At 43.6% G+C, this 15000-nt stretch overlaps 1 protein-coding gene across 1 annotated transcript in view; it reads right to left on the bottom strand.

Annotated features, from left to right (window-relative positions):
• The window catches only part of LOC105897404 (synapse differentiation-inducing gene protein 1), a 32861-nt gene that overhangs the window by 456 nt on the left and 17405 nt on the right, over window positions 1-15000 (bottom strand). Inside the window, exon 4 of the mRNA XM_012824332.3 lies at window positions 1-278. This exon is cut by the window's left edge and continues 456 nt beyond it. Within this exon, the coding sequence (XP_012679786.1) occupies window positions 120-278 (159 nt within the window). The 3' untranslated portion in view covers window positions 1-119. The remainder of the gene's footprint in view (window positions 279-15000) is intronic.

Below are 15000 nucleotides of genomic sequence, written 5' to 3'. Positions count from 1 at the left end.
GAGGCATCCCATTTGCTTTGACTTACACATGTCATTCAGGTCCAGGTGAAAGGCCCCTCCCCTTAACAGCTCAGGATGTCCAATGGGGGAGGGGCGGGCTATGGGGGGGCGGAGCAAGGCTACAAGTGGTTGTTTTTGGAGAGGTACGCGATGAGGGCGACAGCCACGCCCACGTAGATGCCGGTGCCGATGGTGATGGACAGCACAGCCAGGAAGAGGGCGCGGCGTGAGCTGGAGCTGGCCTGGTGGAAATCACCCTTAGTCACCGCCTTCGTGGTCTTGACAGAGAAAGGGAGACAAAGAGAAAAAGTTAGAGGGCACGGCTGGAGCTGGAGCTAGTCTGGTGGAAATCACCCTTAGTCACCGCCTTAAGGGGTCTCAGACAGAGAAAGGGAGGAGGGATGGAGAGAGAGGAAGAGAGAGAGAGAGAAACATGATGAGGGAGTGAAAGAGAAGAATGGAGAAAGAGCGATAAAGACAGACAGACATTAGTCAGATGGAGAGAGAGATGGAGCGATTGAGAGAGAAAGAGCCATAAAGAGAGACAGACATTAGTAAGATGGAGAGAGAGATGGAGCAATTGAGAGAGAAAGAGAAAAGGGAGGGGCAGAAGGGGAGAGGGATAAGCAAGGATGGAGAGAAGGAGAGAGGGTGGAAGACAGAGAGATAGAGAGACACGTTAGGGAGGGAAAGCAAGGGAGAAAAAAAGAGGATAGAATGGAGAGAACATGGATGAGCAGATAGAAAGAGAGAAGAAAGGGGAAAATATGGAGATAAAGAGAGACAGACATTAATCAGATGAATATTGTATGTATTACCAATAAAATATTTCTAATATAACTTTGTATTGCAAGGAAAGGCAGTTAGAGTCATGTAAGACAGATGGAGGCGTTCAGGTCAGTCTCAGACTCAGCTGATGGATGGAGGCCCAAAGGGTAGCACAGGGGTGAAGTTGGCAATGAATTTAACTCCAGGCCAGTGTGTGTGTGTGTGTTTGTGAATCCACACTCCACTCCAGGCCAGTAAAGCACTCTGAATGTGGATACCTGAGAGCAGCACAGATGGATATCAGGCCTCTATTTCATTCTAACTCGGCATATTTCATACTCCCACACACACAACCCCTGCATAATAACTAATACTGCTGGCACAACACAGTGCTCTATGTGTGTGTGTGTGTGTGTGTGTGTGTGTGTGTGTGTAATAGGGAGCAAAATATAAACATGAAAAATTAGAAAGCAGAAATGATTAATTGGCTCATCATCTGTTCCTGACTGCACACACACACATAACATCATAAAAACTACCCTACACACACACAGTACCCTACACAAACACACACACATACTACCGTACACACACACACACAAACAAACATCATCAGCAACACCATCCTTTTGGCTATATTGTAGAAATTTCCTTTATTATATGTGCTTAAAAGTAAAAAAAGAATGTCACCTATTTTCGAAAGTGGCAGAAAAACACCTACAAAATACTTTAATGAAATCAGCAAACCCCATATTTCACATTAGCACATCATATTAGCATGAGTTGGCATGAATGGAAAGCAGAGCTGTATCTTCAGCCGGTGCAGCGGACACAGGAGAGAAGCGTGTTCAGGTCTGACGCTGTGTTCAACAGACACAGGAGAGAAGCGTGTTCAGGTCTGACGCTGTGTTCAACAGACACAGGAGAGAAGCGTGTTCAGGTCTGACGCTGTGTTCAACAGACACAGGAGAGAAGCGTGTTCACCAGACAGATTGTTTTATTTTCTTGCTTGTCTTATGCGATGGCCTGTGTGTGTGTGGGTGTGTATGTGTATAATATATGTCTTATGCGATGGCCTGTGTGTGTGTCTTTGTAATAGGTGATGTTCTGCCTAACTGTTTGTGTGTGTGTCTGTGTGTCTGTGTGTGTGTGTGTGTGTGTGTGTGTGTGTGTGTGAAGCCCCAGTGGAGTGGTTGCATAAATAACGAGGCGATCATGACTCAGTGCGCTTGTGTGCCTTGCAGGTCCTTTGATGTGCAGGAGATCCTGCCAAGGTTAAGGACACATCGTGTCAGAGGCATTCATCCCACCGCAGCCCAACCGCCTACGGCCCAGGGTCGGCCCAGATACGGCCCAGATACGGCCCAGGGTCGGAGTCCTCTGCACACACACACACACACACACACACACACACACACACACACACACACACACACACACACACACACACACACACACACACACACACACACACACACACACACACACACACACACACACACACACACACACACACACACACACCCCCCTTTGCCTCTGCAGCTGCTGGTGATGTACTGCATCTGAGTTGGATCCTGGTCCTGTGTTGAGTTGTGGTGCAGTGTAGTAAAAAGTGTGTGTGTATGTGTGTAAGAGAGAGAGAAGGACAGGGAGTGAAGGAGAGAGAATCTGTGTGTGTGAGTGTGTGTGTGTGATGTCTGCCTACCAAGGAGAAACACAGACCTATTGTTATGCTGTCTCATACATGTAGCATACAGCAGACTGATAACCAATCCCCACACTGTCCGTACAATAACTATGTATTATTTTATATATATATATACTGCATATATATATAATGACCGCTGAAAATAATAAACGACTGCTGCCATTGGCAATGGGGTTTGTTCTTCTGATTCACATCTTTCATATCATTCCGTTAGTTATCGTAATGGATATTCAAATTCAAATGTCTTTTTTATTGTTTGTTATTTATTGTTTATAAAATGTTATTTTATTGTTTGTTATTTTATTTATTGTTTGTGTTATTTTTGGCAAATAACTGTATAATAAGCGGGATAATGTATAGTCCGCCAGTCATTATTGAAAAATAAATCTCTTCAAGGCGAAACAAGACCCCTCCATTGCACGTTGGGGTCCTGTTCATCCTGTCGGGATGTTTTCTTTTTCAAGAATGACCAGTGGACTATACATTATCTCTTACGTATAGTACACAGGCTTTAGGACTATACATTATCTCTTACGCTTTAGGAAACAGGCTTTAGGACTATACATTATAGAACAGAACACATGTCCATCCCTGACCAAAGATGGACAGTTCACTTGACTTGGTCCCCGGGCGCTTACAAGCTGCCCACTGCTCCTGGGGGGTCCTAGAGGAGGGACAGTCCAGGATGGGAAAAGGCAGAGGATGTGTGTGTGGATGTGTGTGTGTGTGTGTGTGTGTGTGTGTGTGTGTGTGTGTGTGTGTGTGTGTGTGTCCTGTGTCGCCTCCATGTATTCACGTGTGTGTTCCAGTGTGTCGTGTGTGCCATTAAAACCTGACAATTATTATTATTATATATTACTATCTCTTATGCTTTAGGAAACAGGCTTTAGGACTATACATTATCTCTCATGCTTTAGGATTATACATTATCTCTTACGCTTTAGGAAACAGGACAGATCTTTGCCAGATCAGAACCAAACCAGAACAAGATTGGAGCCAGACCAGAGCTAGACCAGGACTAGATCCACTCCAACATCAGCTGCTCTCTGAGTGCATCTGTGATTTACAGATCTATAATCATCTGTGATTTAAACATCTATAATCATCTGTGATTTAAACATCTATAATCATATCTGTTATTTACACATCTATAATCATATCTGTGATTTACAGATCTATAATCATCTGTGATTTACACATCTATAATCACCTGTGATTTACACATCTATAATCACCTGTGATTTACACATCACTATCTGTGGCCTACAAAGTGGTGTGTTAAATACCTTTAAAATTCATTACAGCAGCAGCATTTACAGGGAATGCTGTTCTGGTCCCCTGGGATGCCATCTGAAGCTAGTGCTAAGTGTTTCTGAGCACACCATGAAAGGTTGAGTTAGTTAGGCATGTCCATAATGTCACACTGTTGGCTCATCACCACTGTCCACCTCTCTATTACCTCAGTGAATCACTGGGCTCGTAGCGGCAGTGCTAACCGCACAGTACACAGTGAGGAACAGTCAATCTGAGGGAGGCAGAGACCCTGCACAGACCTTGTCCTCGAGTGTGTGTGTGTGTGTGTGTGTGAGGAGCAGCACACAAACACTCGTGACATACACGAGTCTGCTCTGACCACAGAATCATTTTTTTTTTTTATTTTTTTTTAACCAGTCATAAGCTCCAGACTAATTTCATCACAGGGTCGTGCATGAAAAAGATGATTAACTAGCACTTAGCCCCTTTCTGCTGCCAAAGGGCTGCTTTCGTCTGACAAAAGGAGTGACAGGGTGTCAACTGGCAACTGGGAAGAAGAGTGAGAGAAGTGAGACACACACACACACACACACACACACACACACACTCCTGAGACACACACGCACACACAAACACTCCTGAGACACACACACACTCCTATCTCTCTTTCCCTTTCCATCTCTCTCACACACACACTCTCTTTATCTTTCCCTTTCTATCTCTCTCTCAAACACTCTCTTTCTCTTTCTATCTCAGCTGGAAAGGGTAAAGTGTGTGAGCAGTTCAAAGTGATGTGTGTTTAAAATGAGAATTTTAAAGTGTGTGAGCTGTTGGAACTGAAGTGTGTTTAAAAACAGCTCCTGGGAGAGGTATCTGAAACATGATGCCATGGTCTTTCACTAGGAAAGCACTTAGGCAAGTGTGTGTGTGTGTGTGTGTGCGTGTGTGCGTGCGTGCGTGCGTGCGTGCGTGCGTGCGTGCGTGCGTGCGTGCGGCCTGCCTCAGGGCAGATGAAATATGCAACACTGCTGCCAGCACTATTCTCCTGAGAGCGAGAGCAAGGATGCCATCACAAACACATACGCATACACACATGCACACACACACACACACACACACACACACACACACACACACTGTATATATAAACACATATATATACACACACACACACACACAATATTACACAAACACACCAACACACATGTGCTCACACATAAACACACTCAAACACAGACACACTCACATAGATGCTCACACACACACACACACACACACACACACACACACACACAGAGACACACACACACATGCCAGCAGCAGCACAGCACCAGTGTTCAGGCACAGGGAGTGTGTGGACAAGGAGAGAGAGGATGCAAATGAGTGTAAGAAACAGAGAGCGAGGGAAAGAGTGATAGAGAGAGAGAGGGTAGTGTGGAGAGAGAGAGAGAGATCAGAACAGAACAGCGAGACAGTGAGATAAAGAGCGTGAGGGAAAGAGTGAGAGAGAGAAAGAGGATAGTGTAGAGAGAGAGTGAGATACGGATAGTTTTAGGAATACTCAACCGTGAAAATGCCATTAAATAATCACAAGGCACTATGCCTTTAAAATGTTTTAATGCCTGTCGTTTGCCCAGGTTTTTGTAGGTAGGAGGTTTTTATGACATGGTTTTTGGCTTTAACGGTATGAGGTGCTGTGAACGAGGGGTAAACACATTAAGCTGCCCTGGACATTCACTACGTAGGTTTGTGCTCGGGTCGGAAAGCCCGGCGGAAATGTAAGAACAACTTTTACGGCATGATAGCGCATATGTTGCTGAAACACATTTTCAGCATACATTTCATAAGCACCAGTTGTGCCGTCATTGGACATCTGTTGGCTGTTAGCTAATTAGCTCGCTAGTTTTTAGCCAAAGACTCTTACTTAAGAGTAGTGTCCCTTTAACATCTGCTTTTGTACAGATCTAGTGTTGGTGTTGCCATGTACGCACTAACTTATGCAGCCTCTTACAAACCTTTAGGCATGCTCTGTGATACAAATACTTTATTTGACTTTATTTATTTACATGATGGGTTAAAAAAAAAGCAGCTGGAGATGATGACAGGTCCATTAGTACAACCATCACAGGCTTCTTGCCAAAATTAAAGCATAAACCGCGCCAAGAAAATGAGAAACACGGTTTAAGATGCGCTTACCATCTGGTCAACGAAGCCCTGTACATTTCACACACTAATTACCCATCATGCTCTATTTTTAGCTGCACACAGGCAAGATCAACCAAGGATGAAGGTGATTTTTTTTTCCTGTATGTCCTGTTGTACGAACACGCTGTCTAATTAACGGGCGTTTAATTGCAGTCGTGTACTAAATCAGTAGAGCACAGAAGGTCTGAGAAAGGTCATGGTGTTGGGGGGGGGGGGGGGTAGTAGATTCCACTACCCTCGAGGGTGCACGTGTAGGTGGGAAGGGGTGGGAGTAGGGATGGGGGTTGAAATAGAAGCGACATGCTGTTCGTTAGCCTAATTGATTGTCTCCTTTAAGTAGAAGCTGAACTGGCCAAGCATAACAGCAGTAACCCTGAGGTCATACATCACATTCACCTGCAGGGGAAGATGGAATATGAGAGCGAGAGAGAGAGAGAGAGAGAGAGAGAGAAAAGAGGAAGAGAGAGAGGAATGGAGAGACAAAGAGGAAGAGACAAACACATCCACTAGATGAAGTGTTTAATGCAAAAGTACCCACCAAAGACTGCCACACAGAACGTCTGTGCAGCTGTGTGATTTATATCATCTACAAGACATTTACATCATCTACAATGACTCTGAAGATTTATGTCTATAATATAATAATATAATGAATTGTGTGCTCACATATATATACATATTATTTGTCCTATATAACACTTATTTTCTTATTTTCAGCCTATTTAAGGATCCACTGTTTATTGTACCTTCCCTGTTTTACTTCATTATCCATATTTCGGAGCAAGACTGACACCCAAATTGCCTTTCTGAGGTTTTATACTTGCACCAGGCAATAACCTGTTTGCCAACACGCAGCCAATAAGTCCCCCAGACAGATGTGGAAGTCCGAACACAAGTGCGATAACAGGCCCTCCCGGACTCATTACGAGTGTCCTGAGCTACTTGTGCAAATGCAGTATGAGCTATGTCACAACAAGGCAACCTGTCGGGATGAGCTATGTTCTCAATTACCACAGATCAATGCGCTAATGACTACATTAGGCCCTGTGATAAACTATCACTCGATGGGGGCCACTGTCGTAAATCTGAAGCCCAGACGTGCACTATCCAGGCAGGCAGGTGGATATTCTCTACATAATTCATGCCCCGGCCACCGCCTCTGCGATGGCATCCACAGAAATCCATTACAGGAAAGTTCATCTAACACAGCGGAGCTGGCAGATGTGCTAGTGAATCAGTGTGTTGTGAGGCAAACACTGACTGCACACTGTCTCCTCTGTGTGTTCGACGCCTCTGCTCAGACCCCCCCCCCCCACACACACACACCCTCCAGATTTACAGGTTGTTTTTTGTTGTGGTGTAAATCAGATCATATCGCTGAGGCATGTGCCTGACGGCAGGCTGCTCTCCATGGTTCTACCGTGACAGTTCGAGGCTGTGGAGGAGTGAGTGGTTCTGCCACATCATGCATGGCAGCTGAGAGCAAAGGGCCCTCTCTCTCACTCATGCCAGCATTTTCTCCTTTATCTTCCTCTTTTGGGGGTCTTTGGTACTATAAACAACAGAAGTAATAATATAAATATACTGATATAAATCGACAGCACGACAGCAGTAACAGCAGTGACCGCAGCAGCCATGGTGATAGCGGTCTCTCCCACTCACATGTTTCATAATCAGTTTGGCACAAACACATCACTAACAGCCCCATTGTTCCCCCCAGGGGGGCCCATGACTCATTCCTCTTCGGTTTACGCAAGCCCAATTAATTACCATCGTGTCACAGCACCGACCGGAAATGAAACGTGCTAACTGTGCATGTAGGACTGGCAGGGACAAACACTAGCATTGGGCAGTGGCTCTAACTTATACTTATATAATGCAGGATCTTTGCCATTTCAAAGTGTGTCTTTGATCAAAGGGATCATTGGTTATTGTGCAATACATTCCAACCCTTACTGTTTAACTATACAGGCTGTATATACTGTACTTCTTACATCATCCTCTCACCATTTAATATTCATCTCTGCACTTCTTGCACTCTCCACTCTTTGCAATACTTGCTGTGTTTACAGTTCACAGCTCCTATATATAGCCATTCCTCCCTGTATATATTTCTTATATTTCTTAGACCGGTGTGCTGTTGTGTTGTGTTGTATTGTGTTGTGTTGTGCTGTATATTTTGTGTAAGTACAATGAGAGCCACTTAACCCGGAGTCAAATTCCTTGTTTGTGCAAACTTACTTGGCCAATAAACGTGATTCTGATTCTGTTTTCATAGCAAAGCTGTAGCTAACTCTCTGTCGTTACTTTTTAACTTGCTTAGGGATAACCTTTGGTGACACAGGCGATCCGTCTGTGACTCATTAAACTTGCTTAGGGATAACCTTTGTTGACACAGGCGATCCGTGTGTGACTCACTCTCTCCAGGTCAGACCCAAGCCCAGCAGATGGTCAGGTGCACCTTTCTTCAGGTGGCCGATAGAGACCTCAACAGAAACGGATCTTTTAGCTCACATGAAAAAAAAAAAAAAAAAACACAACACAGACTGCTAAAGAGGAGCCATCTGTGTGATGAAAGCAACTGCTTGTGTGATTGGTCGCTTTGTAGTGTTACCATGAAGTGTTTACAGTACTACAGCCAGAGTAGTAGGAGAGCACAGGTAATGGACGGGAGCCAGCATGGTAAGGTGCTCGGCAGAGACTAACTGTGTCTTAACTGAGTGCCGTTAGCTGTGCCGAGGTCAGACTAACTGTGTCTTAACTAGGGTTGGGTACCGAGAACCGGTACCAATATGGAACCGGTTCCAATACAACCGGTACCTACCCGGACCGAAATGCAACGCAGATTTCGGTGCTTCATTTCGGTGCCTGAGCCAATTGAACACGGTCGCTAGGCAGATTCTGTGGGGCACATGTAAAACTGCCCCAGCTCCCAATGTCAACTTTGTCCTGTGTCGCTCACGCTCATTGGTGTTTTCATAGCAACAGTCTTATCTGATAAATGCCGAAATGAAGCACCGAAATCTGCGTTGCATTTCTGTCCGGGTAGGTACCGGTTGTATTGGAACCGGTTCTGATATGACAGTGAAGAGCAGGCAAGCACAAACAAAACTAGCCATCAACCTTTTAACAGAGAAAATACCGAAAGGTAAACGGTCAAAAGTGTGGCTGTATTTAGCACAAAAAGATTCAAACATCGCGACGTGCAGCAAATGCAACAAAATAATTGCGTGAAAAGAGGGGAGAGAAGGCAAGTCAACGGCAGATCAGCAACCGAAGACTGAAAAATATACGGAGATGACAGCTAAACTACCAACGGTAGTCTCTTAAAGGGGCAGTACACATTTTCTAGTACTCAGTGTGTTCAAGTAACAAGAGTAACTATAAACAAGATAGAAAAGATAGGTATAAACTAATCATAAAATGGTGAAATTTCATGAAATGAATGCAAACAAAATAATACATTTTTGACTCCAAAGACCAATATGCTCATATTTTTGCAAAAGAAGTTTGAAGCTGTTTTTTGTATTTATTTATATTTATTTAAGTATACTATAAACTGTTGTTTACAGTTAATATAATGTTCATAGTTTGAAGTTAAAAAGTTTGAAGCTGTAGTTGGAAGCCAAGTGTTTTGTATGTATTTATATTTATAATATACTTTAAACAGTTCATATATTGTTCAATTTGAAGAAAAAAAATTGCCTTGGCAATAAAAAAAGCCTTTCTTTAATGTCGTCAATCGTCGCTTTGTGCTTTAAAAAAAAAAGTAGCGGTTCAGGCACCATTTAGGCACCGGTATCGTTTTAAAAGTATCGGTTTAGCACCAGTATCGGAAAAAACACAGGCCTCATCGACAGCATCGGAGAGGGTTTTCTCCTGTGCAGGTCATGCGATTAGTCAGGAAAGGTGTCGCATTTTGCCGGAGAAGGCAAATATGCTGATATTTCTACAAAAGAATTGCTGAAGTATTGAAGCTGTAGTGTGTGTACAGAGTGTGTGTGTGTGTTTTGTATTTATTTGTATTCATTTAAGTGTAGTCTAAACTTTTGTTAACAGTTCATATATTATTTAAGTTTTAAGTTAAAAAGTGTTTTGTATTTATTTATATATATAATCTACTTTAAACAGTTCATATATTTGGCAATAAAAAAAGCCTTTCTTAAATGTCGTCAATCGTAATTTTTTTTTTTTTTATAAAAGTATCGGTTCCGGCACCGTTTAGGCACCGGTATCATTTTAAAAGTATCGGTTATGTACCGGTATCGGATAAAAACCAAACGATACCCATCCCTAGTCTTAACTGAGTGCCGTTAGCTGTGCCGAGGTCAGACTAACTGTGTCTTAACTGAGTGCCGTTAGCTGTGCCGAGGTCAGACGTTTCACAAACGCAACTTCCCACAAGCAGGTTTTGGTGTCAAAAAATTTAAATGCTTCTAGACTTACAGCTATTTAGAATGTAACTCTGAATACATGGTAGTTTAAATAAACAGTGTTCTTCCTACCTATATCTATAACAACCAACCGGCCACATGCCTCCAATTTATGGGATTCATCTTTCAGCACACCAGGGTAAGAGCAGATTTGGATAGTTAAGAACGTTTGGCACATCTGGAGTTGACTTCTCTTACTTTTTCTCTTAACAGAAAAATAAGAGTAATTTAAGAGAATGATGAAAAACTAAAATTCAAATTTAGCTTGCTAGTTTTGGAACAGAATTACTTATTGCTGCTTTAAGAGAATGATGCTGCACAAGGCTGCCCCCTTTGACATCCCTCTGACCTTTACACACTTTGTCCCTCTGTTTGAATATATTTCTTCACATGAATAGGAACCTCTAAATTGTCAACTAATGAAAACAAAAACTCGACAGCACAGCACAGAGGGCACAGGGACAACTGTCCCATATTATCTTTCAGATATATCATGTTATTATGCCATTATGTCATTATGTTAGGTCTACAAACATTTCAAGTTTTTCACAATAAAAACCACTGACTACACCTTTAAGTCCCATGAGTCTAAGTCCGTAAGCCGAGATACAGAAGAGCCAATGAGATTCGATGAGCCCTGAAGACCCAGAACAGCACCTGACTCAACCCGACTAGGGCCAGCTCTATCTGGTGGAAGATTCTGTGAGTCGAAACACAAAACTGCACAGAAGCCCGGAGAAGCCGGTCGCTTTAAAGAGAAGAGGAGGGAGCAGCACAAAAATCTAAAAGAGCGCTGACAAATATACACAAATGTAAACAACATGTCGGCGAGTCAGAGGGACGTGTGTCCCCCCGTCGTGCGAGGAAGGCATTTATTCGGGGCTTATGCCATACATGGGCCGCTCTCGCACCCGCCTGTGCCAAAACATTATGTAAAGAGCTTAGGCCTGTTTGTGTGGGAGCGTGCCTTAAAAGCAGAGAAGCTGATTATCACCACAAGCTTACCACAAAAAACAGATTGACGCAGTCCACATTCAGCACCCTGGCATTTCCAGGGGTGTGCTACTGGTCCACACCACAGCAGAGCATGGGTCAGACTACACACACACACACACACACACACACACACACACACACACACACACAGGTCAGCCTTCACATATGCACACACACTTAAGGATCAGCCTGCTCACACACACACCAACAGGTCAGCCTTCACACAAATGCACATTAACACACATACAATATGGGTCAGCCGCCACAGAAACACGCACGCACAGACACACACACACACACACATAAACAGGTCAGCCTTTACACACATGTGGCCGGAATCCCTCACTCTTCTTTCACAGGACAGGGATTACATGAATGCTACATTTCATTTAGCCCAATTCTAAAGAATACACACTTACAGTCTCATTCTAAAGAACACACACGTACAGCCCAATCACCACAACTACATTCACAAACAGGTCACATATTTGAAAGAATACAAACTTACAGCCCCCATCAGCTGTTTGCCAAGTTGAATGACAATCTGAAATTGACAAGAATGAAAGTGAAACCTAGCAAATGTTGATGTGTTCTTTTTGGTCAGGAGTGGTTTTTGTCTTGCAACTCTCCCATGGATGCCATTTCTGCCCAGTCTCTTTCTTATTGTGGGATTGTGAACACTGACCTTAACTGAGGCAAGTGATGTTAGTCTGGGCTCTTTAGTGACCTCCTGGATGAGTTGTCGATGAGCGCTTGGAGGATTTTTGGTTAGCCGGCCACTCCTGGGAAGGTTCACTACTGTTCCAAATGTTCTCCATTTGCAGATAATGGCTCTAACCGTCAATGACCTTTTAGCCTACTTCACCTTGCCAGACAGGTTCTATTTAAGTAATGTTTAGATTCAACAGGGCTGGCAGTAATCATGCCTGGGTTTGTCTAGTGAAATTGAACCAAATTATCAATTAAATTTGGTTAATTGGTTGATTTAGTAACTAATGGGGCAATTACTTTTTCACATAGGGCCAGGTGGGATTGGATGGCTTTTTTCCTTCAATAAATGACATCATCATTTCAAAATGTATTTTGTGTTCACTTGGGTTATCTTTGTCTAATATTAAAATTAGTTTGATGATCTTAAACATTTAAGTGTGACAAATATGCAAAAATAGAAGAAATTGGGAAGGGGAAAATAAATACTTTTTCACAGCACTGTATACATATATATATATACATATGTAAATCTAAGAAAAAGAATGAGGATCTCTTTATGGCTTCATTCATGAAAGGCAGGAAAGGGCCTTAGATGGGGCAAGGTGATGGGACGCTAGGAGACTGTTACTAGGAGACCGTTACTAGAGGACAGAAATGAAAGGCACCACTTGAAGGAGGCCACTCTGGCTTCCAGCCTCGGTGAGTGTGTGTATGTGGGTCGGTGAGTGTGTGTGTATGTGGGTCGTGTGAGTGAGTAAGTCGGTGTGCCTGTAAGTCTGTGTGAGTGAGAGAGGAAGAGAGAGAGAGAGAGAAAAAGAGAGAGCGTTTGTGTGAGAGAGAGCAAGAGTGTGTGTGTGCGTGCGTGTGTGTACATTTCTCAAAAGCAGTATGGGTTAATGAGCTGTATGCTAAGACCAGCTTGTTTTAAATGAAAGGTAATGAGAAAAAAAGAACATGTATTTAACATGTATTTGCGTGTGATTGTGTCTTGGTCTGTGTCTGTACTTAAGTCATTCAGAGCTCACTAGACAGATGGCAGGGTGCTGCCAATCCTCTGTCCATGATGGCCTGACAGACAGACAGACAGACAGACAGACAGACAGACAGAAAGACAGAGGCTCTCCAATCACCCAGCAATCGATGGCCTCTGGCGTAATTAATTGGAGCTCTGTTCTGGGCTCGGAAGCTAAAGGAAGCCAATTAAGACCTTTGTGACCTTTTCAATCTGCCCGCAACGCTTAGAAATCAAGACCAAAGTGTTCCGACTAGCACCAGGTAACATCCCCCCACCCCCCACCTCCACCCCCAAACTATGTTTGCGATTTATCGTTGGACTACGCTTTCGAGAAACACCAGATCGCTGAACACAGGTTGTAATGACCAAGATTCCAACGGTGGTTAGACAACGACGCATTTTTAGAAATGGACCCCAGTATAGTCACGGAAAATAGTCCAGTATATCCTAGACTACAAAGCAATACAACAAGGATATAATGTCCCCGTAATTCTTTAAAATGAACACATTGTAATTATACATCTTAACACTACACCGACAGTTGTTAAGTTATGTTATTCTACACCTCAGGCTACCCCTGTATGGAGAGCCCAGATAACAGAAGTAAAAGTATGAACACCCATTTACATACCTGCAGGCTCAGGAAACGTCCAGGTGTGTCTGGAACATGCATTGTCACTGGCCGTGTCAATCATCCTTATGTGGCTTCAGGTGATTAGCACTATGCTGCATAGACATGAACTAGAATGGCTTCTGTTTGTAACCAAGTGTGATGTGTTTCTTCTCCAATTTGAGAGAAGTATCTATGGTGTGATGTGTTTCCTCTCCAATATGAAAGATGTATCTATGGTGTGATGTATTTCCTCTCCAATATGAAAGAAGTATCTATGGTGTGATGTGTTTCCTCTCCAATATGAAAGAAGTCTCTATGGTGAAGCTTCAAAGGCTGCCTGGCTTGTGTGCCAAGATCATTTTCTCCTTTTTACATGACTGCCATTGTTTGACGCATTTCTACTCAGTTCACACCCTCACACACACACCTGAGCACTGTGCTGTCAAAATGATTTCATCATAATATCATCCAACACATTCACACATGCATGCGTAATAACAGAGACAATTTCACACTAAAAGCGATAAGCACCACGAAACACATCACAGTGTGCTGCTACTGCCCCCCACCATTCTCCACACACACACACGCACATGTGTCTTTGAAGAGTGGAGTGTGTGGGTGGAAGAGAGAGGGCGAGCTTAAATACCTCCACCAACGACGCTCCATCCTCCACACACACACACACACACACACACACACACACACACACACACACACACACACACACACACACACACACACACACACACACACACACATTCAGTGTGTCTTTGAAGAGTGAAGTGTGTGGGTGGAAGAGAGTGGGCGAGCTTAAATGCCTCCACCAACGACACTCTGGGGTGTCTGTTGTCTTAATTCCTGTGACGTTTTTTTTTTTTTTTTTCTTTTCCTCTCTCTCTCTCTCTCTCTTTTGAGAGCAAGTGACTTTGTAGTCGTGTTTGGGAGCATTGATGTTGTGGTGGGAGGTGTTGCCCTTGCCAACCAGGCAGATTTGTTTTTCATGTTTCATGTGTTTTTGTCCTTTAAACACGGAAAGAGAGAAGGGAGAGGGAGGGAAAGGTTGAGAGAGAGAGAGGGAGGGAGAGAGGTAGAGGGGGTTGAGAGCGAGACAAAAAGAGAGAGGGGGGAGAGAGCGATAGGGGGTGGAGAGCGAGATAAAAAGAGAGAGGGGGAGAGAAAGAGTGAGAGCTGAACATGTGAAGTCATAATGTGTGTGGTGCGGAGTGTGCTGTGGGCGGGGCTTTGGAGCCTTCTAAAAGACCCGCCCACATCAAAGCTGCCCCGTCCTATGAAA

Source organism: Clupea harengus, chromosome 13 (genome assembly GCF_900700415.2).
Source record: "Clupea harengus chromosome 13, Ch_v2.0.2, whole genome shotgun sequence".
In the NCBI taxonomy this organism is placed as follows: Eukaryota; Metazoa; Chordata; class Actinopteri; order Clupeiformes; family Clupeidae; genus Clupea; species Clupea harengus.
Note: the sequence above shows the minus strand (reverse complement) of the source record. Positions and strands in the feature narration are given on the sequence as shown.